The 24,711-nt window shown below is 47.4% G+C and overlaps 1 protein-coding gene across 4 annotated transcripts in view; it reads left to right on the plus strand.

The window, feature by feature from the left end:
• The window catches only part of SIPA1L3 (signal induced proliferation associated 1 like 3), a 635,337-nt gene that overhangs the window by 569,098 nt on the left and 41,528 nt on the right, over nt 1-24,711 (plus strand). For all 4 annotated transcript variants that reach the window (XM_069207242.1, XM_069207245.1, XM_069207243.1 and 1 more), the window contains one exon: nt 20,270-20,413. In XM_069207242.1, coding sequence (XP_069063343.1) covers nt 20,270-20,413 — 144 coding nt within the window. The remainder of the gene's footprint in view (nt 1-20,269; nt 20,414-24,711) is intronic.

The raw sequence follows: 24,711 nt of genomic DNA on the forward strand, positions 1-24,711 counted from the left end.
CCATGTATTAAAAATGCCCCGGCTTACATTTTCCCAGCAGCCACCTGTTCTGTGAAAGTGATTGTGTGGGAGTTAGAGTGTAAGTCTCCCACGTTTAACGTTTTAGTTACTCGTATGTCGTGGTGAATGGATAGGTCCTGTACCTTTGGAATTTGGGATAGGGGTATTGAAGGAGAATAAGGGGGGAGATTGTTTCTGCCCTGGATGTATCTTTTCCAGCAGAATTTAGCTGCGGCTAGTATTGGAAATCTATTTAGGGGATAAAAGGAGCCAGCCAATAATGTCGTTAGGATTGTTTGTGGTGTTGTGTGTGCGTTCAGCACTACGTATTCTGGGGAGGTTGGATTGTTGAGCCATGAAGCTATCCACTGCAGCTGAGCAGCTGCATAATATAGTTCCAGGTTTGGCATACCTAGTCCACCCTCTACTTGTGGGTGTTGTGTAATAGATAGCGCAACCCTTCATCTATCTCCGCCCCATAATAAATCAGTCAGGAGGGAGTGTAATTTTTGGAAGAATGTGCGAGGCAATGACAGCGGAAGGGCCGTGAAATAGTGTAGAAAGCGCGGCAGGATTAGCATTTTAGCTATGGCGGTCCGGCCCATAGGGGATAGTGGGAGCAAACTCCAAAATGTCAGGGAGCCACGGGTGGATCTGAGCAGACGGTCCAGATTACCCTCCTTTAGGTCCGTCATAGGTAAACCTGTATGCCTAGATATTTAAAAGTTGTGAGAGACCAAGGGAGTTGATATTGGGGTAATCTCCTGTGTTGTTCAGTTGGTGTAGGGGCGAGGGGGAAGATGCATGATTTGGACCAGTTTATGTGTAATCCGGAGGCCAGTGCAAAGCTATCTAATATTTGCATTATCTCTGCAACAGATGTAGTGTGTTTACGTAGGTAGATTAGGGCGTCATCCGCATATAAAGACACAATGTGGTATAAGTCAAATTCTGGAATGCCCCATTTATGGGCATTACTTCGGAGTTTAATTGCTAATGGTTCCATTGCTATAGCAAATAATAGGGGAGAGAGTGGGCAGTCCTGCCGGGTACCCCCACCTTTGGGGAATTCTTCAGAGATAATTTGTCCAGATTTAACTCGGGCTATGGGTTTGTGATATAGTGTCTTAATCCAATTTATAAATCCTCGTTGGAACCCAAATGCCTCTAATGTACGGTAAAGATAGTCCCAGCTGAGTGTATCGGAGGCTTTTTCTATGTCCAGGGATATTGCCACTGCCTCCTCCTCGACTGTGCCGTGCATCAAGCAAATTAATCTTCTGATGTTTAAGAAGGTGTTTCTACCTGATATAAAACCGGATTGATCTGGGTGTATTAAGTTTGGTAAATAAGGGAGTAATCTATTTGCTAGGATCTTCCCTAGAAGCTTACAGTCAGAATTGAGGAGAGAGAGAGGTCTATATGACCTGACGTCCAGGGGATCTCGGCCTGGTTTTGGGAGCACGACTATTAATGCTACACGCATGGAGTCTGGGAGTTGCTTTCTGTTATGGGCTTCGTTGAACACCTCGAGGAGGGGTTGCAAAAGGTGATTGGGTTGTGAGTTAAAATATTCCGCTGGCAGACCGTCCGGGCCTGGGGCTTTGTTGCGTGCCATTTGAGAAAGAGCCAATCGTAGTTCTTCTATTGTGACAGGGCCATCTAACATCTTTGTGTTGTTTATTATGTGCGGATTTTGGGGGATCATTGTTAATAATGCAGACATTTGTTCAGTAGGAGTGGTGGAGGGTTGATATAAAGTGCGATAATACTTATGAAAGGCTGTATTAATTTCGACCTGCGTGTTAATGACAAGGCCTGTGTGTAGTTTAATCGCACCTATGGGTGATGACTGCATAGGTTTGCAGACCAGCCAGGCTAACATTTTCCCAGATCTGTCCACTTCTGCATGTTGTCGTGCCTGATAGTGTCTGTAATCGTGTTTACATAGTCTGGTGTCTGCGTCCCTGTAGTTGGCTCTAAGAGCACTCTGTGTTTCCGGGGAGGATATGTTCATGGAGACCTCCACTTCAGTCTTACGTAGCTTGATTTCTAGCTCTTGTAGCTCTTTAGTAAGTGCCCTTTTGACTCCCACAGTGGCCGCCAGACAGTGGCCACGAATCACAGCTTTGTGGGCATCCCATTCGATAGCAAGTGTTGAGGCGGTATCTTTATTTGACGTAAAGTAGTTTGATAAGCATTTGGATATCTCTTCTTGGAAGGGGGGATATGTGAGGGCTTCTGGTTGTAGGCGCCAGGTTGGGATGCGAGCATACATGCGTCCCCATAATAATGTGGCTTGTAAAGGATTATGGTCCGAGATGGTGCGAGCGAGATATTTTGACGTGTTTATTTTATGAATTATGTCAGGCGTAGCGAATAACATGTCTATTCTGGTGTGGAGTTTATGTACTGATGAGTAATAGGAATATTCGCGGTGCGTGGGGTCTCCCGCTCTCCAGATTTCTTTCAGGCCGTTATTAGAGGCCCATTCTACAAGATTGGTGGATGTACGTCTGGCTGGGGCAGAGGATAATGGGGGAGTTGAGCGGTCCATATGTATATCTAGTACTGAGTTGAAATCTCCGCCCCATATGCTAGCCTCGGATGGGTCTCTGAGTTTGCTGTTGTTAAGCGTCCACAGAAACTCTTGTTGCCCTGTGTTAGAGGTATATAGGGCGATTAATGCTAAGGGATGACCGTCTAGGGCCCCTTCCAGTATCACATATCGTCCGCGTTGGTCCTTTGGATTCGGGACATTACGAATGGGACCCCTGGTGCTACCCAGATCACCACCCGGCGCGCAAAGGTCGAAAAGGTAGTGCCATACAATTGTCCCCGCCATTTTACACATAAGCTTTCCAATGAGGACCCATTAAGGTGAGTCTCCTGTAGCATGGCAATGTGTATCTGATGTCGTCTGAGATACTGTAGGAAAATACCATCTTGCCTGGCATGTTACCCCCATATTTCACTGTATATATGTTGTTTTAGTTGTATGTGTCACTGGGACCCTGCCAGCCAGGGCCCCAGTGCTCATAAGTGTGCCCTGTATGTGTGACCTGTGTTATGACTAACTGTCTCACTGAGGCTCTGCTAATCAGAACCTCAGTGGTTATGCTCTCTCATTTCTTTCCAAATTGTCACTAACAGGCTAGTGACCAATTTTACCAATTTACATTGGCATACTGGAACACCCTTATAATTCCTTAGTATATGGTACTGAGGTACCCAGGGTATTGGGGTTCCAGGAGATCCCTATGGGCTGCAGCATTTCTTGTGCCACCCATAGGGAGCTCTGACAATTCTTACACAGGCCTGCCACTGCAGCCTGAGTGAAATAACGTCCACGTTATTTCACAGCCATTTACCACTGCACTTAAGTAACTTATAAGTCACCTATATGTCTAACCTTTACCGGGTAAAGGTTGGGTGCTAAGTTACTTAGTGTGTGGGCACCCTGGCACTAGCCAAGGTGCCCCCACTTTGTTCAGGGCAAATTCCCCGGACTTTGTGAGTGCAGGGACACCATTACACGCGTGCACTACACATAGGTCACTACCTATGTACAGCGTCACAATGGTAACTCCGAACATGGCCATGTAACATGTCTAAGATCATGGAATTGCCCCCCAATGGCATCCTGGTATTTGGGAGACAATCCCACTCCCCTGCACCTCCCCTGGGAGGTGCCCAGAGCTCCTCCAGTGTGCTCCAGACCTCTGCCATCTTGGAAACAGAGGTGCTGCTGGCACACTGGACTGCTCTGAGTGGCCAGGGCCAGCAGGTGATGTCAGAGACTCCTTCTGATAGGCTCCTCCAGGTGTTGCTAGCCTATCCTCTCTCCTAGGTAGCCAAACCTCCTTTTCTGGCTATTTAGGGTCTCTGCTTTGGGGAATTCTTTAGATAACGAATGCAAGAGCTCATCAGAGTTCCTCTGCATCTCTCTCTTCACCTTCTGCCAAGGAATCGACTGCTGACCGCGCTGGAAGCCTGCAAAACTGCAACAAAGTAGCAAAGACGACTACTGCGACCTTGTAACGCTGATCCTGCCGCCTTCTCGACTGTTTTCCTGGTGGTGCATGCTGTGGGGGTAGTCTGCCTCCTCTCTGCACTAGAAGCTCCGAAGAAATCTCCTGTGGGTCGACAGAATCTTCCCCCTGCAACCGCAGGCACCAAAGAACTGCATCACCGGTCCTCTGGGTCTCCTCTCAGCACGACGAGTGAGGTCCCTTGAACTCAGCAACTCTGTCCAAGTGACTCCCACAGTCCAGTGACTCTACAGTCCAAGTTTGGTGGAGGTAAGTCCTTGCCTCCCCACGCTAGACTGCATTGCTGGGAACCGCATGTTTTGCAGCTACTCCGGCTCATGTGCACTCTTCCAGTATTTCCTTTGTGCACAGCCAAGCATGGGTCCCCGGCACTCTAACCTGCAGTGTACGACCTCCTGAGTTGTCCTCCGGCGTCGTGGGACCTTACTTTGTGACTTCGGGTGAGCTCCGGTTCACTCCACTTCGTAGTGCCTGTTCCGGCGCTTCTGAGTGGGCTCCTTGTCTTGCTGGGCGCCCCCTCTGTCTCCTCACGCAATTGGCGACATCCTGGTCCCTCCTGGGCCACAGGAGCATCCAAAAACCCTAACTGCGACCCTTGCAGCTAGCAAGGCTTGTTTGTGGTCTTTCTGCACGGAAACACCTCTGCACGACTCTTCACGACGTGGGACATCCATCCTCCAAAGGGGACGTTTCTAGCCCTTGTCGTTCTTGCAGAATCCACAGCTTCTACCATCCGGTGGCAGCTTCTTTGCACCCACAGCTGGCATTTCCTGGGCATCTGCCCACTCCCGACTTGATCGTAACTTTTGGACTTGGTCCCCTTGTTCCACAGGTACTCTCGTCTGGAAATCCATCGTTGTTGCATTGCTGGTGTTGGTCTTTCCTGCAGGATTCCCCTATCACAACTTCTGCGCTCTCTGGGGAACTTAGGTGCACTTTGCACCCACTTTTCAGGGTCTTGGGGTGGGCTATTTTTCTAACCCTCACTGTTTTCTTACAGTCCCAGCGACCCTCTACGAGCTCACATAGGTTTGGGGTCCATTCGTGGTTCGCATTCCACTTCTAGAGTATTTGGTTTGTGTTGCCCCTATCCCTATGTGCTCCCATTGCATTCTATTGTGACTATACATTGCTTGCACTGTTTTCTATTGCTATTACTGCATATTTGGTATTGTGTACATATATCTTGTGTATATTTGGTATCCTCATACTGAGGGTACTCACTGAGATACTTTTGGCATATTGTCATAAAAATAAAGTACCTTTATTTTTAGTATATCTGTGTATTGTGTTTTCTTATGATATTGTGCATATGACACCAGTGGTATAGTAGGAGCTTTGCATGTCTCCTAGTTCAGCCTAAGCTGCTCTGCTAGCTACCTTTTCTATCAGCCTAAGCTGCTAGACACCCCTCTACACTAATAAGGGATACCTGGACCTGGTGCAAGGTGTAAGTACCCCTTGCACTCACTACAAGCCAGGCCAGCCTCCTACATTGGTTGTGCAGCGGTGGGATAAGTACTTGCAGCTACTTACCACTTTGTCATTTTGTACTTTTCATAAGAGAAAAATATACAAAACAAGTTCAGTGTATGTACACCTAATCAAAAAGTTTTGCTTTTCTCCTCTCACTTCCAAAAAGTTCTTAAAAAGTTTAAAAAGTTTTTTTTCTGTTCTTTAACAAGTTCTGAAACTTTTTCTTTCTTTTTCTGTCCCTTAAACCTTTTCTATAATGTCTGGTACAGGCCAAACTGTTGATCTGACCAAACTTGCTTATGATCACCTTAGCTGGAAAGGAGCAAGGAGTCTCTGCATTGAAAGAGGTTTAGGGGTAGGGAAGAATCCCTCTAGAGAACTGTTAGTTAACATGCTCATTGAACAAGATAAGACCTTAGTTGGCACTTCTGTTGAGAGATTAGCTGATGGTTCCCACTCTGATTCTGGGGCACCCCTAGTAAAGGAGTTAGAAAGGAACCTTCCCAGCCTGCCCCCTAGCAAGCCACCTAGCATGGCTGGTACTAATGTGACTTCACATCACAGTAGGAGTGTTACTTCTGTAGGCCAGAATGTTAGAGTGCCATCTGTTAGGGACAGGTCTCCCTCTGTTCATTCACACCATTCTTCTGTGTCAAAGCATGCCCAATCCACCCTCCCTGAAGACAGAATGTTAGAAAGGGAACTCAATAGATTGAGAGTGGAAGAGTCCAGGCTGAGGCTTAAACAGCAACAGCTGGCTCTAGACAGGGAATCTTTAGACTTAGAAAAAGAAAGACAGAGGTTGGGGTTAGGACCCCATGGTGGCAGCAGCAGTATTCCAAATAGTCATCCTGTAAAAGAGCATGATTCTAGCAATCTGCACAAGATAGTTCCCCCTTACAAGGAGGGGGATGACATTAACAAGTGGTTTGCTGCACTTGAGAGGGCCTGTGTTGTACAGGACGTCCCTCAAAGGCAGTGGGCTGCTATCCTATGGCTATCTTTCAGTGGAAAGGGTAGGGATAGGCTCCTTACTGTAAAGGAAAGTGATGCCAATAATTTTACAGTTCTTAAGAATGCACTCCTAGATCGTTATGGCTTAACCACTGAACAGTACAGGATCAAGTTCAGAGAAACCAAAAAGGAGTCTTCACAAGACTGGGTAGACTTTGTTGACCATTCAGCGAAGGCCTTGGAGGGGTGGTTACATGGCAGTAAAGTTTCTGACTATGAAAGCCTGTATAACTTAATCCTGAGAGAGCATATTCTTAATAATTGTGTGTCTGATTTGTTACACCAGTACCTGGTAGACTCTGATCTGACCTCTCCCCAAGAATTGGGAAAGAAGGCAGACAAATGGGTCAGAACAAGGGTGAACAGAAAAGTTCATACAGGGGGTGACAAGGATGGCAAGAAGAAGGATGGTAAGTCTTCTGACAAGGGTGGGGACAAATCTAAAAATGAGTCCTCATCAGGCCCACAAAAACACTCTGGTGGGGGTGGTGGGCCCAAATCCTCTTCAAATCAAAACAAAGAAAAGAAACCATGGTGCTATTTACGTAAAATAAAAGGCCATTGGAAAATAGATCCCAGTTGTCCAAAGAAAGGCACCAAGCCTCCTACCACTACAACCCCTACTGCTACACCTAGTGCCCCTAGTAATAGCAGTGGTGGTGGGAGCAAACCTACTAATAGCCAATCCAAGGGAGTAGCTGGGCTCACTTTTCGTAATTTAGTTGGGGTTGGTCTTGTTAGGGAGACCACAGAGGCTGTGTTAGTCTCTGAGGGGGCTATTGATTTGGCCACCTTGGTTGCTTGTCCTCTTAATATGGATAACTACAAGCAACTACCCCTAATAAATGGTGTTGAGGTTCAGGCCTACAGGGACACAGGTGCCAGTGTTACCATGGTAATAGAGAAACTGGTCCACCCTGAACAACACCTACTTGGTCACCAGTACCAAGTGCCTAATGCTCATAACAACACACTTAGCCACCCCATGGCTGTTTTGAATCTCAACTGGGGGGGGGGGGGGGGGGGTTACTGGTCCAAAGAAAGTTGTGGTTGCCTCAGATTTACCTGTAGACTGTCTACCAGGGAATGATTTAGAGACATCAGCTTGGTCAGATGTGGAGTTGGAGGCTCATGCAGCAATGCTGGGCATTCTGGGGCATATTTTTGCTTTAACCAGGGCTCAGGCCAAAAAGCAAAAAGGACAGGGTGACTTGGATCCTGGAAGAATGGACCAAGTGCTCCCTAAAGCTAGGGTTAGTAAAGGTAAAACACTACCTACTATCCCTCCCTCTACAGTGGATTCAACTTCTGAGGAAGAAGAATTTCCACCCTGTGCAGAACCTACACCAGAGGAGCTGGAAGCAGACACTGCTGAGCTTTTGGGTGAAGGGGGGCCTGCCAGGGAGGAGCTGAGTGTGGCACAGCATACCTGTCCCACACTAGAGGGTCTAAGACAGCAAGCTGTCAAACAAGCAAATGGGGATGTCAGTGACTCTCACAGAGTTTACTGGGAGGACAACCTTTTGTATACTGAAGCAAGGGATCCAAAACCTGGAGCTGCCAGGAGATTGGTGATTCCTCAAGCATACAGAAAGTTCCTCCTAACTCTAGCCCACGACATTCCCTTAGCTGGACATTTGGGGCAAATGAAAACTTGGGACAGGCTTGTCCCCTTGTTTCATTGGCCTAGAATGTCAGAGGACACAAAGGAATTTTGTAAGTCCTGTGAAACCTGTCAAGCCAGCGGCAAAACAGGTGGGACTCCAAAGGCACCCCTTATTCCACTGCCTGTGCTTGGGGTTCCCTTTGAAAGGGTAGGGGTTGACATAGTTGGCCCCCTTGACCCTCCTACTGCTTCAGGCAATAGGTTTATCTTGGTGGTAGTGGACCATGCCACCAGATATCCTGAAGCAATTCCTCTAAGGACCACTACAGCGCCTGCAGTGGCAAAGGCCCTCCTGGGAATCTTTTCCAGGGTGGGCTTCCCAAAAGAGGTGGTATCAGACAGGGGAAGCAATTTCATGTCTGCTTACTTAAAGGCCATGTGGAAGGAATGTGGTGTGATATACAAGTTCACCACACCCTATCATCCACAAACAAATGGACTGGTTGAGAGGTTTAATAAAACTCTCAAAGGAATGATAATGGGACTCCCTGAAAAACTCCGCAGGAGATGGGATATCCTGTTACCTTGCCTCCTTTTTGCTTACAGGGAGGTACCCCAAAAAGGAGTGGGCTTCAGCCCCTTTGAACTCCTATTTGGACACCCTGTAAGAGGTCCTCTAACACTTGTTAAGGAGGGTTGGGAACAACCTTTAAAAGCTCCTAAGCAAGACATAGTGGACTATGTACTTGGCCTAAGATCCAGAATGGCTGAGTACATGAAAAAGGCCAGTAAAAACCTTCAGGCCAGCCAAGAGCTCCAAAAGCAATGGCATGACCAGAAGGCTGTGCTGGTTCAGTACCAACCAGGGCAGAAAGTGTGGGTCTTGGAGCCTGTGGCCCCAAGAGCACTCCAAGACAAATGGAGTGGAACCCCACATTATTGTTGAGAAAAAGGGAGAAGTCACCTACTTGGTTGACTTGGGCACTGCCAGGAGTCCCCTTAGGGTGCTCCATGTCAATCGCCTAAAACCCTACTATGACAGGGCTGATCTCACCCTGCTCATGGCAACAGATGAAGGACAGGAAGAAGAGAGTGACCCTCTCCCTGATCTTTTCTCTTCCACAGAACAAGATGCTCTAGTGGAAGGTGTAGTTTTGGCAGATTGTCTTACTGCTGAGCAGAAAGACCACTGCATAAATCTCCTGGGTCAGTTTTCTGAACTCTTTTCTACTGTGCCAGGCACCACTTCTTGGTGTGAGCACACTATAGATACTGGAGACAGCTTGCCTGTCAAAAGTAAGATCTATAGGCAGCCTGACCATGTCAGAGACTGCATAAAACAGGAGGTTCAGAAAATGCTTGAACTGGGAGTGGTTGAGCACTCTGAAAGTCCATGGGCCTCTCCTGTGGTACTTGTACCAAAACCTCATTCCAAAGATCGAAAGAAGGAAATGCGGTTTTGTGTAGACTACAGAGGTCTCAACCAGGTAACCAAAACTGATGCTCACCCAATACCCAGGGCAGATGAGCTAATAGATACACTGGCATCTGCCAAGTATCGAAGCACCTTTGATTTAACTGCAGGGTATTGGCAGATCAAATTATCAGAGGATGCAAAAGCAAAAACTGCATTTTCAACCATTTTAGGGCACTACCAATTTACAGTAATGCCTTTTGGGTTGAAAAATGCACCTGCCACTTTTCAGAGGTTGGTGAATACAGTCCTGCAAGGTCTGGAGGCTTTTAGTGCAGCATATCTAGATAATATAGCTGTCTTTAGCTCCAGCTGGGATGATCACCTGGTCCACCTATGGAAAGTTTTGGAGGCCCTGCAAAAGGCAGGCCTCACTATCAAGGCTTCAAAGTGCCAGATAGGGCAGGGCAAAGTGGTTTATCTGGGACACCTGGTAGGTGGAGAACAGATTGCACCACTTCAGGGGAAAATCCAAACTATTATAGATTGGGTTCCCCCTACAACTCAAACCCAAGTGAGAGCCTTCTTAGGCCTCACTGGGTATTACAGGAGGTTCATAAAGAACTATGGCTCCATAGCAGCCCCTCTTAATGACCTCACATCTAAGAAAATGCCTAAAAAGGTATTGTGGACCGGTAGCTGTCAGAAAGCTTTTGAGGAGCTGAAGCAGGCCATGTGCTCTGCACCTGTCCTGAAAAGCCCCTGTTACTCCAAAAAATGAATTGTCCAAACTGATGCATCTGAATTAGGGGTAGGGGCAGGCTTATCACAACTCAGTTCTGAGGGCCAGGATCAACCTGTTGCTTTTATCAGCAGGAGGTTGACCCCTAGAGAAAAGCGTTGGTCTGCCATAGAGAGGGAGGCCTTTGCTGTGGTCTGGGCACTGAAGAAGTTGAGGCCATACCTGTTTGGCACTCACTTCATTGTTCAGACAGACCACAAACCTCTACTTTGGCTAAAACAAATGAAAGGTGAAAACCCTAAATTGTTGAGGTGGTCCATATCCAGGGAATGGACTATACAGTGGAGCATAGACCTGGGAGTACCCACTCCAATGCAGATGGACTCTCCAGATATTTCCACTTCGACAATGAAGACTCATCAGGTCATGGCTAGTCTTATTGTCCATCGTTTGGGGGGGGGGGAGGGGTTTGTGTAGGAAAGTACCATCTTGCCTGGCATGTTACCCCCATATTTCACTGTATATATGTTGTTTTAGTTGTATGTGTCACTGGGACCCTGCCAGCCAGGGCCCCAATGCTCATAAGTGTGCCCTGTATGTGTGACCTGTGTTATGACTGTCTCACTGAGGCTCTGCTAATCAGAACCTCAGTAGTTATGCTCTCTCATTTCTTTCCAAATTGTCACTAACAGGCTAGTGACCAATTTTACCAATTTACATTGGCATACTGGAACACCCTTATAATTCCCTAGTATATGGTACTGAGGTACCCAGGGTATTGGGGTTCCAGGAGATCCCTATGGGCTGCAGCATTTCTTGTGCCACCCATAGGGAGCTCTGACAATTCTTACACAGGCCTGCCACTGCAGCCTGAGTGAAATAACGTCCACGTTATTTCACAGCCATTTACCACTGCACTTAAGTAATTTATAAGTCACCTATATGTCTAACCTTTACCTGGTAAAGGTTGGGTGCTAAGTTAATTAGTGTGTGGGCACCCTGGCACTAGCCAAGGTGCCCCCACATCATTCAGGGCAAATTCCCCGGACTTTGTGAGTGCGGGGACACCATTACACGTGTGCACTACACATAGGTCACTACCTATGTGTAGCTTCACAATGGTAACTCCGAACATGGCCATGTAACATGTCTAAGATCATGGAATTGCTGGTATTGGGGAGACAATCCCATGATTCCCCGGGTCTCTAGCACAGACCCGGGTACTGCCAAACTGCCTTTTCTGGGGTTTCACTGCAGCTGCTGCTGCTGCCAACCCCTCAGACAGGTTTCTGCCCTCCTGGGGTCCAACCAGGCTTGGCCCAGGAAGGCAGAACAAAGGACTTCCTCAGAGAGAGGGTGTTACACCCTCTCCCTTTGGAAAAAGATGTTATGGCTGGGGAGGAGTAGCGTCCCCCAGCCTCTGGAAATGCTTTCATGGGCACAGATGGTGCCCATTTCTGCATAAGCCAGTCTACACCGGTTCAGGGATCCCCCAGCCCTGCTCTGGCGCGAAACTGGACAAAGGAAAGGGGAGTGACCACTCCCCTGACCTGCACCTCCCCTGGGAGGTGCCCAGAGCTCCTCCAGTGTGCTCCAGACCTCTGCCATCTTGGAAACAGAGGTGCTGCTGGCACACTGGACTGCTCTGAGTGGCCAGGGCCAGCAAGTGACATCAGAGACTCCTTCTGATAGGCTCCTCCAGGTGTTGCTAGCCTACCCTCTCTCCTAGGTAGCCAAACCTCCTTTTCTGGCTATTTAGGGTCTCTGCTTTGGGGAATTCTTTAGATAACGAATGCGAGAGCTCATCAGAGTTCCTCTGCATCTCTCTCTTCACCTTCTGCCAAGGAATCGACTGCTGACCGCGCTGGAAGCCTGCAAAACTGCAACAAAGTAGCAAAGACGACTACTGCAACTCTGTAACGCTGATCCTGCCGCCTTCTCGACTGTTTTCCTGGTGGTGCATGCTGTGGGGGTAGTCTGCCTCCTCTCTGCACTAGAAGCTCCGAAGAAATCTCCTGGGGGTCGACGGAATCTTCCCCCTGCAACCGCAGACACCAAAGAACTGCATCACCGGTCCTCTGGGTCTCCTCTCAGCATGACGAGTGAGGTCCCTTGAACTCAGCAACTCTGTCCAAGTGACTCCCACAGTCTAGTGACTCTTCAGTCCAAGTTTGGTGGAGGTAAGTCCTTGCCTCCCCACGCTAGACTGCATTGTTGGGAACCGCGTGTTTTGCAGCTACTCCGGCTCCTGTGCACTCTTCCAGGATTTCCTTTGTGCACAGCCAAGCCTGGGTCCCTGGCACTCTAACCTGCAGTGCACAACCTCCTGAGTTGTCCTCCGGCATCGTGGGACCTTACTTTGTGACTTCGGGTGAGCTCCGGTTCTCTCCACTTCGTAGTGCCTGTTCCGGCACTTCTGCGGGTGCTGCTTGCTTCTGAGTGGGCTCCTTGTCTTGATGGGCGCCCCCTCTGTCTCCTCACGCAATTGGCGACATCCTGGTCTCTCCTGGGCCACAGCAGCATCCAAAAACCCTAACCGCGACCCTTGCAGCTAGCAAGGCTTGTTTGCGGTCTTTCTGCACGGAAACACCTCTGCTCGACTCTTCACGACGTGGGACATTCATCCTCCAAAGGGGATGTTTCTAGCCCTTGTCGTTCTTGCAGAATCCACAGCTTCTACCATCCGGTGGCAGCTTCTTTGCACCCACAGCTGGCATTTCCTGGGCAACTGCCCACTCCCGACTTGATCGTGACTTTTGGACTTGGTCCCCTTGTTTCACAGGAACTCTCGTCTGGAAATCCATCGTTGTTGCATTGCTGGTGTTGGTCTTTCTTAAAGAATTCCCCTATCACGACTTCTGTGCTCTCTGGGGAACTTAGGTGCACTTTGCACCCACTTTTCAGGGTCTTGGGGTGGGCTATTTTTCTAACCCTCACTGTTTTCTTACAGTCCCAGCGACCCTCTACGAGCTCACATAGGTTTGGGGTCCATTCGTGGTTCGCATTCCACTTCTAGAGTATATGGTTTGTGTTGCCCCTATCCCTATGTGCTCCCATTGCATTCTATTGTGACTATACATTGCTTGCACTGTTTTCTATTGCTATTACTGCATATTTTGGTATTGTGTACATATATCTTGTGTATATTTGGTATCCTCATACTGAGGGTACTCACTGAGATGCTTTTGGCATATTGTCATAAAAATAAAGTACCTTTATTTTTAGTATATCTGTGTATTGTGTTTTCTTATGATATTGTGCATATGACACCAGTGGTATAGTAGGAGCTTTGCATGTCTCCTAGTTCAGCCTAAGCTGCTCTGCTAGCTACCTTTTCTATCAGCCTAAGCTGCTAGACACCCCTCTACACTAATAAGGGATACCTGGACCTGGTGCAAGGTGTAAGTACCCCTTGGTACTCACTACAAGCCAGGCCAGCCTCTTACAGATATGCATAAATCCGTTGCCGTTTGTGTGTAGAAGCCATGCCCCTGATGTTCCATGTGATTATTTGGTATTGTGGGGTGTTATGTTGAGATTGATGAGTCATGGTGTGTACGCTGTTTTATTGAGCTTGGTAGATGTACTGCCCATGTGCTGTGCGCTCCTGTGATTTCCTCAATGCACTTTATGAATAGGCAATTACCGGCTACGGTACTGCCTACTATGTATGCATTGGGAGTGCAATTGTAACACCAGTTACTGTGATCATGATCTACATTTCGTGGTCGAGGTGGATCTTGTTTGGTGACATAAAAAACATTAACTATACAAAACATGAACTGTGCATACAACACGGGCGATAGAGGGTCAATGTCTGCCATCTTGGAGAACCAGTCCAAATGGAGCGGGGGGTGCTTCAGGTGCATGTGCTCGAGTCGATGGATTTCCCAGCCCGTAGCACTCTCGTTCCTGATGTGTCCGCGTGGGGGTCTCCGGCGGCTGCAGGGCTATAGTTTAGGTTAGTGTTAAGGCTTGGTTGTACGCCACTCGGGTCCGAACAACCAAGCAGGATAGTCAGATTTCACGGAGAAGGAGCATGCCCCAGGTTGTGAAGATATTCTAGGCCTGCATTATTAGCAAATGTCATCTGCTGTGGGGTGCTAGGGTTGGGGTGTTTTTTATTGCTGGGGGCAGTTTAGTAGGGTTCAGAGCTAGGGTTGGGGTGTTTATTAGGGCTCAGAGCTAGGGTTGGGGTGTTTTTTTAGTGCTGGGGCCGTTTAGTAGGGCTCAAAGCTAGGGTTGGGGTGTTTAGTTAGGGCTCAGAGCTAGGGTTGGGGTGTTTTTTATTGCTGGGGCCGTTTAGTAGGGCTCAGAGCTAGGGTTGGGGTGTTTATTAGGGCTCAGAGCTAGGGTTGGGGTGTTTTTTATTGCTGGGGCCGTTTAGTAGGGCTCAGAGCTAGGGTTGGGATGTTTATTAGGGCTCAGAGCTAGGGTTGGGGTGTTTTTTTATTGCTGGGGCCGTTTATTAGGGCTCAGAGCTAGGGTCTTCCGGGCAATCTGTGTGCACGCTCCACAGAGAAGAATTTCGGGATCTCATTTTGTAGTATTGTACCCATTAGCCATTGTTCAATGAATAGTTCTGTGCTAGGGCCTTCAGCCCGTTCCGGAAATCCCACAAAGCCAATGTTATTCCGTCGTGATCTGCCCTCGGCGTCCTCGGCCCTGCGCTTCAGGGCTTCGACCTCGGTTGTTACCGTCGCTAATTGCAATTGGAGGTCTTTTATCGATTGTGCTGTCCGTGACGCATCCTCTTCCAGCGTTGTTAGTCTTTCCGCGAGGGCATGTTGGTCCATGCGGAGGAGATTGACATCTTCCGTGACCGATCCTATTTTTGCTTCTAGTGTGGTTCTGGTGTCTAGGATGGCTTGCAGTATTTTCTCGAATTGCGTAGTATGAGTTTGTAAGGTTGCCTCCAGCTTCTGTAGCACTTGGTAAGTAACCGAGGGTTCCGGAGGTGGAGCCGGTTCGTCTACATTCATGTTTCCTGGTGGTGCCCGTGGAGTCTTTGGCTTGCCCATTCGTGGTCCTAGTTTGGCTCGGATTAATTAAGTGAGGCTATCGTATTGTCTGCAAGTCAATCTGGGGACTTTATTATTTATGTTTACCAGTAGTATCTGGCTCAGTTGCGCTCTGGGGGCAGCGATCAGAGGTTATAATATGTGGTTAATATAAATATGCGAGCTGTTAGTTTAGCAAGAGTGAGGGCAGTGTCTCAGTTTACAGGAGCTTGAGCACAAGGCAAATAATGCTGTTTTCGGACGATGAGTTGCAGTTTTGGACAAATAGTAATTAATTCCCTTGTCCCTTGTATATAAGAGCACGACGTGTGCAGTAGCCAGGTCTGGCACCAGCGATGTTGACCTGATGCAGTTGAGCGATACTTGTTTGGTTGGGTAGTTTTGCTTTATTTTGTAGCAGGCTGTAATTGTAGAGCGTGGCCGGTTGAGGACGGTTACTGTGCGCAGAGCAGTTCTACTATGGGGAGTGCGATGTTGAGGAGCAGCTGTTGTGTTTTCCAGATAATTATGTGGGGCTTGGAGCACTCCAAGGGGCCCGCGACCCGATCTATGTCGCCGGAGGGGCACGGAGCATCACTTTGTGAGGAGTAAGGTGTTTCCAAGCGTTGGGCAGCTGATATGCCGCTCTGTGGGTGCTGTAGGATCACCCTAGTCCGTGGCTCGAATTGGCTGATATTCCTATTGGTTACTGTGGGCAGGGTTCCCCGTTAGGAGCTATGGCAGTTAAATGGCATGTCAGAACGGCGTACTTGCCGTTTGGGGTCGCACGTGCCCATTGGAGTGGGGGGGGGGGTTCTTTGGGCCTAAGGGACTGGTATCAAGAAGCCCGCCGGTACGTCACCGCAGTCCGCGCCCGCTATATTTATCAGAGGCCCAGCAGCCGGGGAGGCCTCTGAGGCCGCTTCCCGCTGCCGGGCCCTCACCTGTTTACGGGCCGCGAGCCTGGCTCCACCACCTCGGATCCGAGAGTGTGCGCGCGGTCCTCGGCCGCGCCTCTGCTCCTCCTCCGGTGGATGCACGGAGGCCTTTGGGTCCGTTGTCGCGTGCAGCCGGATTTCCTCACTCCGCAGTCCGCGCCCTCTCTGTTTATCGGAGGCTCAGCAGCCGGGGAGGCCTCCAAGGCCGCTTCCCTCTGCCAGGCCCTCACCTGTCTTGCGAGCCCGACTCCTCGGCCTCAGGTCCGAGAGTGTGCGTGCGGTCCTCGGCCGCGCCTCTGCTCCTCCTCCGGTTGATGCACGGAGGCCTTTGGATCCGTCGTCGTGTGTGGCCGGATTTCCTCACGCCGCGCCCGACCCGGGCGTCCGACCTCGTTATCGCGGTCCAGCGATCCCAGAGGCGCCCGGAGCGTGTCGTGTGCCGCCGGAGGGGTCCCGATGACTGCGCAAGCGGCGCCTTCCGTTTTAGGGAGACGGAGGCGACTTGTGCAGGATTTTGCCGTGGGCCGGGAGCAGAGCTGCGCTTTATGCGACCGCTCCGGCCGCCATATTGGCCACGCCCCCCCGTACATATACCAGACTTAACCCTGGGTTTATGTGAGTTTTGGGTTTTGGGAAAGGTTGGTTGATGACTGGCACTGCATATGTTTAAGGCAGCTGGGAGACATGATTAATGATTGATCAGCTGTTGATGAATCGTACTGAAGGTGGTTGCTTTTAGCCATTTTACCCAAGGCACAGTGGAAATGATACTGTCCTCGCAGTCTTAGGCAGGACGGCTGTAAAATAGCCTAATAGGCCCATCTTCGCTTTCTGCGAGGGCTTGACCGTAGGCCAGTACAAATTCGTCCAGGAGATGTGAATGTTTATTAAAATCCTAAGTAGTGTATTACCTACACAATTTGACCTCTCAGAACATGCCACAGAAATCTGGGACACCTTCACCTTCCTCTCACCACACCTAGCCTTCATCCCCTAAACATGGCTAACCCCCTTCTGGAACCACATCATCACCACCGTAACACCTGACGGCTACAAGATCATATACCGAGATCGCACCAAGAAACACGGGCATCACCGTCATCTTCAAGAACACCATTCGGTGCATCTCCATAAAAGACAACACCTCACCCCTCATGAAACACCTCAACTTCCCACTACAAACAAGAGCTCTGCAGCACCCTCTTAGACTACTTCCTTAGCAAGATCGCACCCATCTACAGCAACTTCGACCCCCCCACCTCAACCCATGAAATCCAACATCAACTTTCTCTGCCCTCCTCCCCCCAGTGCACATCAACTGTACTATCTCCACTTGGACAACACTTTCCACTCAGTCCACTTCGGCCATCATGTCTTTCATTCACTCTGGAGCACCCACCGACCCTTTCCCCCACCACCCGTTCAGCCTCAGAACCAGCCTCCTCAGCACAGAACTTACCAGCATCCTCAACACTTCCATCACCTCTGCAGTCTTTCTGGGCAGATGGAAACATGTGGAAATCAAACTCCTTCCAAAAAATCCCTCCCCTTACCACAATGAAATCAAGAATTACCGAGCCATCTCTCTACTCCCCTACCCAGCCAAAGTACTTGGGAAGGCCATCAATCAGCAGCTCACCATCTACCTGGAAGACAACAACCTACTAGACACCTCCCAATCACATTTCAGTCTCACCACAGCACTGAGACTACACTCGTTGCTGCCACAGACGACATCAGAGCACTGCTCAACCGCGGGAAACCACTGCCCTGATCCTCCCTGACCTGCCCGCCACTTTAAACACGGTCTCCCACCACACCCTCATCAAAAGACTCCACAGCAACGGAATATGGAACACCTCCCTCAAATGGATTTCCTCCTTCCTGACAGGACATACTCAGATTGTCGGACTACCCCCCCCCCCTTTCACCTCTGCACCCAAAACCATCATCTGCAGTGTACCCCAAGGCTCATCAGTCAGCTCCACCTGTTCAACACCTACATGACCCTTCTGGCTGACATCATTAGATCCCACGGACTCAACAGCATCTCCTGCGCAGACAATACTCAACCGCTCCTCTCGCTTCCTGAAAACCCCTCTACCACCAGAACCATCTTCCGCAATGCCATGACCACTGAAGCTGACTGGATGAAAACCAATTGCTTGAAGCTGAACTCAGGCAAGACGGAAGTCCTGATCTTCAGGAAAAACACCTCCATCTGGGACCACAGCTGGTGGCCAGCCAAACCTAGACACACCCACAGGTCTTCAGACCATACTCGCAACCTTGGCATCATCTTCAACAGTGAACTAACCATGAAACTGCAAATCAAAGCAGTGGCCACCTCCTGCTTCCACACCCACCGCATGCTCTGCAGAATCTTCAGATGGGCCCCCAGCCAGCACAAGGAAAACTGTCACCCCGGCTCCTGTGTCTAGCCTCCTCAACTAGGGTAATGCCTTCTAAGCTGGCATATCCTCCTAGGGAGACTCCAGACAAAATACAGAACACTGCTGCCAGACTCATCCTGGACCATCCAAAGCGCCCCCACATCACCCTCCACCTCAGAAACTTCCCCTGCCTCCTCGTCCAAAGGAGATGTCACTTCAAGATCCTCACGCACGACAAATCCATCGTATCAGTGACTGGTCTTTTTCCTACATCACTGCCAAGGTCTGGAACGACCTCCCCCCTCCAAACTGCACCCTCACTGGCAGACTTGGCTCTTCGACAGAGAGATCGCACCCCAGCACCCAGATACCCCCAGCAGTGACCGCAGTGCGCTTTACATATGACTGATTGATAACCACCCAAAACTATCAAGCTCATATGTGTCAGGATCTTGTCACCCTCTTTGCCAGTGGCCAACATGACGAAGAAATTATAACAGTGGTCAAATACTTCTTTAAGATTTTACAACCTCTTTCCCCAGTGCTGAAAAGAGGATAATTGAAAACACTCATTAGCTGTCCGAGATATAATGGAACAGACACTACATCCTCACTGGCAGACTTCAGGAAGGGGCTCAAGATCTGGTTCTTCGACAGAGACATTGCACCCCATTGCCCAGATACCCCCAGAGTTAACAGCGATGTGCTCCACAAATGACTGATTGATTGATTGACCTCTCTAAACCATCAAGCTCATATGTGTTGGGATCTTGTTGCCCTCCTTGCCGGTGACGAACATGACGAAGAAATTTTAACAGTGGTCAAATACTTCTTTAAGACTTCACAACCTTTTTCCCCAGTGCTGAAAAGAGGGTAATTGAAAACACTCATTAGCTGACCGAGATATAATGAAACAGAAACATACTCTAATAGAGATAAGCTTGGAGATGCATCAGTGGTACATAAACACTCAACTGGTGTTCTGGGGGGAATACCATTATTTGACGGAAGATGGACAATGAGAATTTCTAGTTTTAAACAGGAGTCAGCTTCTCAAGTATTGCAAACTGAAAACAGAAAGGAGGCATTGGAAAATGGAAGGGCGCCCACATTGGACCTTGTGGACACTGCAGCAGCAATCGGGGTAAATAACTTAAATATCCTGTTTGTGCCCCTCCATTGTGCTAATCAAACACCTACAGGCAGGAAATACCAGTGGAAGTCAATTGGTCACGCTTGTATTTGCAATCTAAAGAGAAAGCTTCACTTAGGTGGATTGCAGCTCTGGCCTTGCTGTATCAAATTTAATTATCTTGTAGTGTACTGCCTGAATGTTGCATGCTTATAACAGGGCTATAACGTGTGCTGTAGCACTTTGCTAGCTTGATTGTTCTTTACAACTACTTTAAATTGTCCCCTTCCTTTGTGGGTGGGAGTAGGTGAATTAAGATTGCAGTGCTCTCTTTACGTACTTTCATCACTAAGAAAACTCCACCCTTATTTACATTTAGTGATTATCACAGTACATAGATGTATTCACTAAGTGTGTCATTATTAAGAAATTGATGTTCGCAAAAACAAATATGAAATGAATGTGAATTCTGACTTCCTTTTCTGTTTTTTCTCACCTTAAGCTAATCTCTCTGCATCAGAGCTTTCGCTTACGGATATTCGTGACAAGCCCGTGCGGCGCATTGATCCAGGAATGATGCCTCTCCCTGACACAGCAGCAGGCCTGGAATGGTCCAGTCTGGTCAGTGCTGCTAAAGCCTACGAGGGTAATAATATGTTTATCTATTATACAGTTAACTTTCCAGACATTCTCCCTCTTTTTAATTATCTTCCTGTTTCCTGTGACCTGACCCATGGCAAATAGATTTTCCTTCTTAACACTTCTTCCTCGGCATGGAGTTGGGTCTCTCCTTTTAAGACATTCTTCTCACTATTAAAATTATGCCTGCCATTTACTATTAATTTTACTGTCCAGGACCTCCCTGTTGCATCTTGCTGTGATGATTATTAACTACTTGCCATTTGTTTACCGGCTAGGAGTTTCTGCATCAATTCACCTCTATATGTGCTCCTTTTTTGTGTAAGCATGTTTTGAAGGGTTTTCAGCGTGTAAAAGGAAGAGAGAAACAATAGAGACATTTCTTGTAATTGCTAAAGTGTCGAGGACTAACCACAAAATCCAACAGCCTTCTATAATTCTCTACCTTCTTCAGCCATTGTCCCTTCCTAGAGCCTATAGATATATGCAAAATGACATATCTGAACAACCTCTGAAAACCTATTGGTAGTCTCATGGACACATGACTTGTAATAGTGAAAGAAGTAATTCCTGTTCCCTACCAGATTACAGTACATTGATCTGTTGCTTTATAACTCATCTACACACTGCCCCGTTTCATGAGACTAGCAGATTCTCTCACTGTTAAATTCAGGTCCTACAAAGGCATCATTGGCCTTAATTTCTTGGAGCACATTAAGTGCAGAGAGCAATTTTGCTAATGGTCCACCAGTGGCTTCCATATTTCACTAAATATGTCCTTCTCACATCATAGGTTAACATTTCCATCGCCATGGTGTTCCATATCCACTTCAACCAGACTGTAATTTTCAGTGTTTACTCATTTTTTCATCCGAATGCGATTTCCTGTTTTACTGTTAATACCATATCAATAACAACTGCCCAGTCATTTCCTTGTCATTGTTGTTAAAGATGGTAGTTACATTCCAATTGTAGGGACACCTAGTTCATGTGGTACTGGATATTCCAGCACCCTTTTCAAATGGCTCACTACTTCCTTCTGGAATGTTTGTAGCCTTGTGCAAACCCGCCATATATTAATCTCATTTCCTTGCATCCCACAATTTCTCCAGCAATTCTCACCAGTATTGGTATACACAACTTAAAGCTTCCTGGGAATGAGAACTGGTAATCCCTGAAAAAACTACACAAGGTGTAGTACAAGATTTTTTTTCATTGGTGGCATTTTATCCAGAGATGAACAGGTGACACCTTCTGCCAATTTTGTTTTAAACATCCCTACTCCATGGATGGTAATGGACTGTATGCAGCTCATGAAACATGAGTGTGATATTAACTACCAATGCGCAGATGCAGTGCTTCGCCAATTGAAATGGTAACAGTTCCTCTATCCTTTCACGCTGTCCAGGACCTAATGAAACACACAAGATCTCAGATTTCTCAAGGTTCACTTTAAAATCGGATATGGATGCAAAGTCTATCAATACTGTTGGTATTGATGGGATGGATTCCTCCAGCCTGATCATTGTTTTCAGGATATCATCCACAAATAAATGGATTTTATGAAGAACAAAATAGCTCCATCCACGAATTTTGTCCCTGCAGTCTGTTTTGTCTGCCTAATTTACGCCAAGAATTCCACTGAGATTAAAGATATAAATGGAGATGGGGCATCCCTGTCTCGTGTCTCTACCAAGCTGTAGGGATGCTGTTTTTTCTACATTGATTATAATTATTGTCCTAGGTGCCACATAACTAATCCAAATCAGTACTTTCATGACCATTCTGTCTTCCTTCCTATCTAGGGTATTTTTTTTTAAAAATGACCACTCAACCCCGTCAAAGACATTCTGTGCAAGATGGGCAAGTGTCACCACCTGGCTTTCCCTCCTAAACGATTTTTCAATTAAGTGCAGCACACTCCTAATGTTATCAAAAGTTTGCTTATTCTTTATAAATCCTGATTATTCCGGGTTAATCAAATACAGCATTAATGTTTCTAATTGTGAGTGCAATATCTTAGTATCAATTTTAGAATCAGTGTTTATTAATGATTTGCGTATAAGAAGCTCATGAATGTTTTGGCTTGCAAACTTTTATATTAACACTATAATAGCTACCTTTGTAGTCTCATTGATCAAGCCTAAATTCCTGAACGTATTATTTATGTAGTTTGCTAGTTTAGGGGCAAACCTTTAACAGAATTTCTCGTAAACCCCATTTCTTAGCCCATCTGTAACCCAGCACCTTCTTCTCTGGTGGCTGTTTGATGTCTTGTTGCACCTCATCCACTTTATTTCCTGTTCCATCAAGTCTCTTTAATGGGACACAGCTCAAGCAGTTTAAGGTTCTGAAAAACATCGTGAGGGCTTTGGTTTCAGTGGTTGTCACTCTACAGCTCTCTATTAAGCCAATTGGCTACCTTTCCCTATGCTCTGATGTCATAATTTTCCTTTGCTAGTTAAAACATTGGAGGGTCCTGGCTTTCTCTCTCACAATTCGGAGCCTCAGTATCAAGAGTCTGTTGGTTTTAATTGCCTTTTCATAAATGGTTGTTTCAGTCTCAGTAGTGTTCTTTCCCGGAGCATTGCAATAAAAGATGAATCTGCCCCCTCAGAATTTCCATCTCACATAGAGGCCAAATGGACTCCTTCTCTAGATACCAGTGCTTGACATCGAATAAATATTCCTACCGTTTTCCCACTGTGAGCCCCCTGATACTCCTCTTGTTGTCCTGCTGGGCTGAGGCATTTTACTCGAATTACCTCCTTAATGCCTCCCCTATTACTTCCTGGTAGACCTCATCCACCTCATTTAGCTTAAATTCTTGTCTTTGTTCTCTCAATTGTGATTCATTCAGCCTGTTAGCATTGATGGTTGACCCTGTATATTTCTTCTGTATGCTCCTCAAATTGCTATCACACACCATAGGGCATGATCTGAGATGTCAGTCTGTCCCATTTCAACCCTGACTAGCCCAGCAGTTTGCAACTACCCTGAATCAAATTATTCCTGGGAAATATACCGTAGCTATGTGAAAAGTATGAGTACTTCTTCTCCAGTGGATGCAATCTCCTCCATGTATTGTGCGTGTGAAGTTGCAATTCAGACAACTGCTTACGTGTAGAATGCAACATGCAGTGCAATCTGTCGTGGGGATACCAATCCATGTCTTATCTTCAGGACAGTATTACATTTACTAACCAAAATCAGTTTCAGCTCTTCCACAATATGATCTTGTAAAGCAGTCCGTCATCTCTCTTTTTGGGAATTAGGAGCATATGAGTTCCCTGGTTGGTGTCAACTTTGTCCCTTCTGACGGGGGGGCTATATGGGTGTAATAAACTTAAACCCCCCCCCCCCCAATGCTATCTCTGATGACTGACTGCTTTCATTAACAGATGCTCACAGATTTTTTCACTCCATTTCTGCCGAACTAATGCATAATTGTGGGTGGGATGCAAAATGTGGGTCGTAGGTCTAACATCTTTTCCCAGCAGGCGAGTCTCCTGTAGGCTGACTACACAATCTGCTTCTACCGTGAAGGCCTGCCAGATTTTATGGATTCTAATAGGGGAATTCAGAACTCTCACGGTCCAAGTGAGAAATCCCACAATGTTCACTTAGTTGTCTCACCTGTCAAATTTCCAGTGCTTGCAGAAATCCTGTCGTTCAAGTGTCCTTGACCCACCCCATCCTCCTCCTCAGCATGAACAATTTAAAAATACGAATTCAGTTGCCTCCCCATTTTAAACTTGTAGAGTGCAGCATAGTAGCACTCCAAATAAGAGGACCCCATGATCTAAATTGAATGCCTAATGCAATATCATGTGATCTACAGCATCATTAACTACATTCAGTTTAGTACGCACTAAGGTCTCCTAGTGTTAATGTTAAGGGATTTTCTAACGTGCACTATCACTTCATAAATTCCTCATGGCATTAGGAAATGAGGCCGGTAGCATAGAAAGTAGACTATAAGCGAAATAATTATGTTTTAATTTTGTTGCCTGAAAGCCAAATGAGAGGATAGCATGCAGAATTCTCAGGGCACACTGCCCTATACTGATGGTGTATTGACCAAATTGGCATGGCCTCCAGCGCTATCATGTTGAAAACGTGGAACAACAAGGAGCGGTTTGTTGATGCAGCATGAGATACCTGAGGGCAATACTTAAATCTTTCACTCAAGAAGAGATAGGAAGCCAATGCAGTGATCTTAATAGATTTAGATAGAGACTTCTGCAAGGGACCCCTAATGTCAAGTTAGCTGTGTGGTTCTGAATTAGTTGCAGGCAGTGAAGG

This window comes from Pleurodeles waltl, chromosome 9 (assembly GCF_031143425.1).
Source record: "Pleurodeles waltl isolate 20211129_DDA chromosome 9, aPleWal1.hap1.20221129, whole genome shotgun sequence".
Classification (NCBI taxonomy): Eukaryota; Metazoa; Chordata; class Amphibia; order Caudata; family Salamandridae; genus Pleurodeles; species Pleurodeles waltl.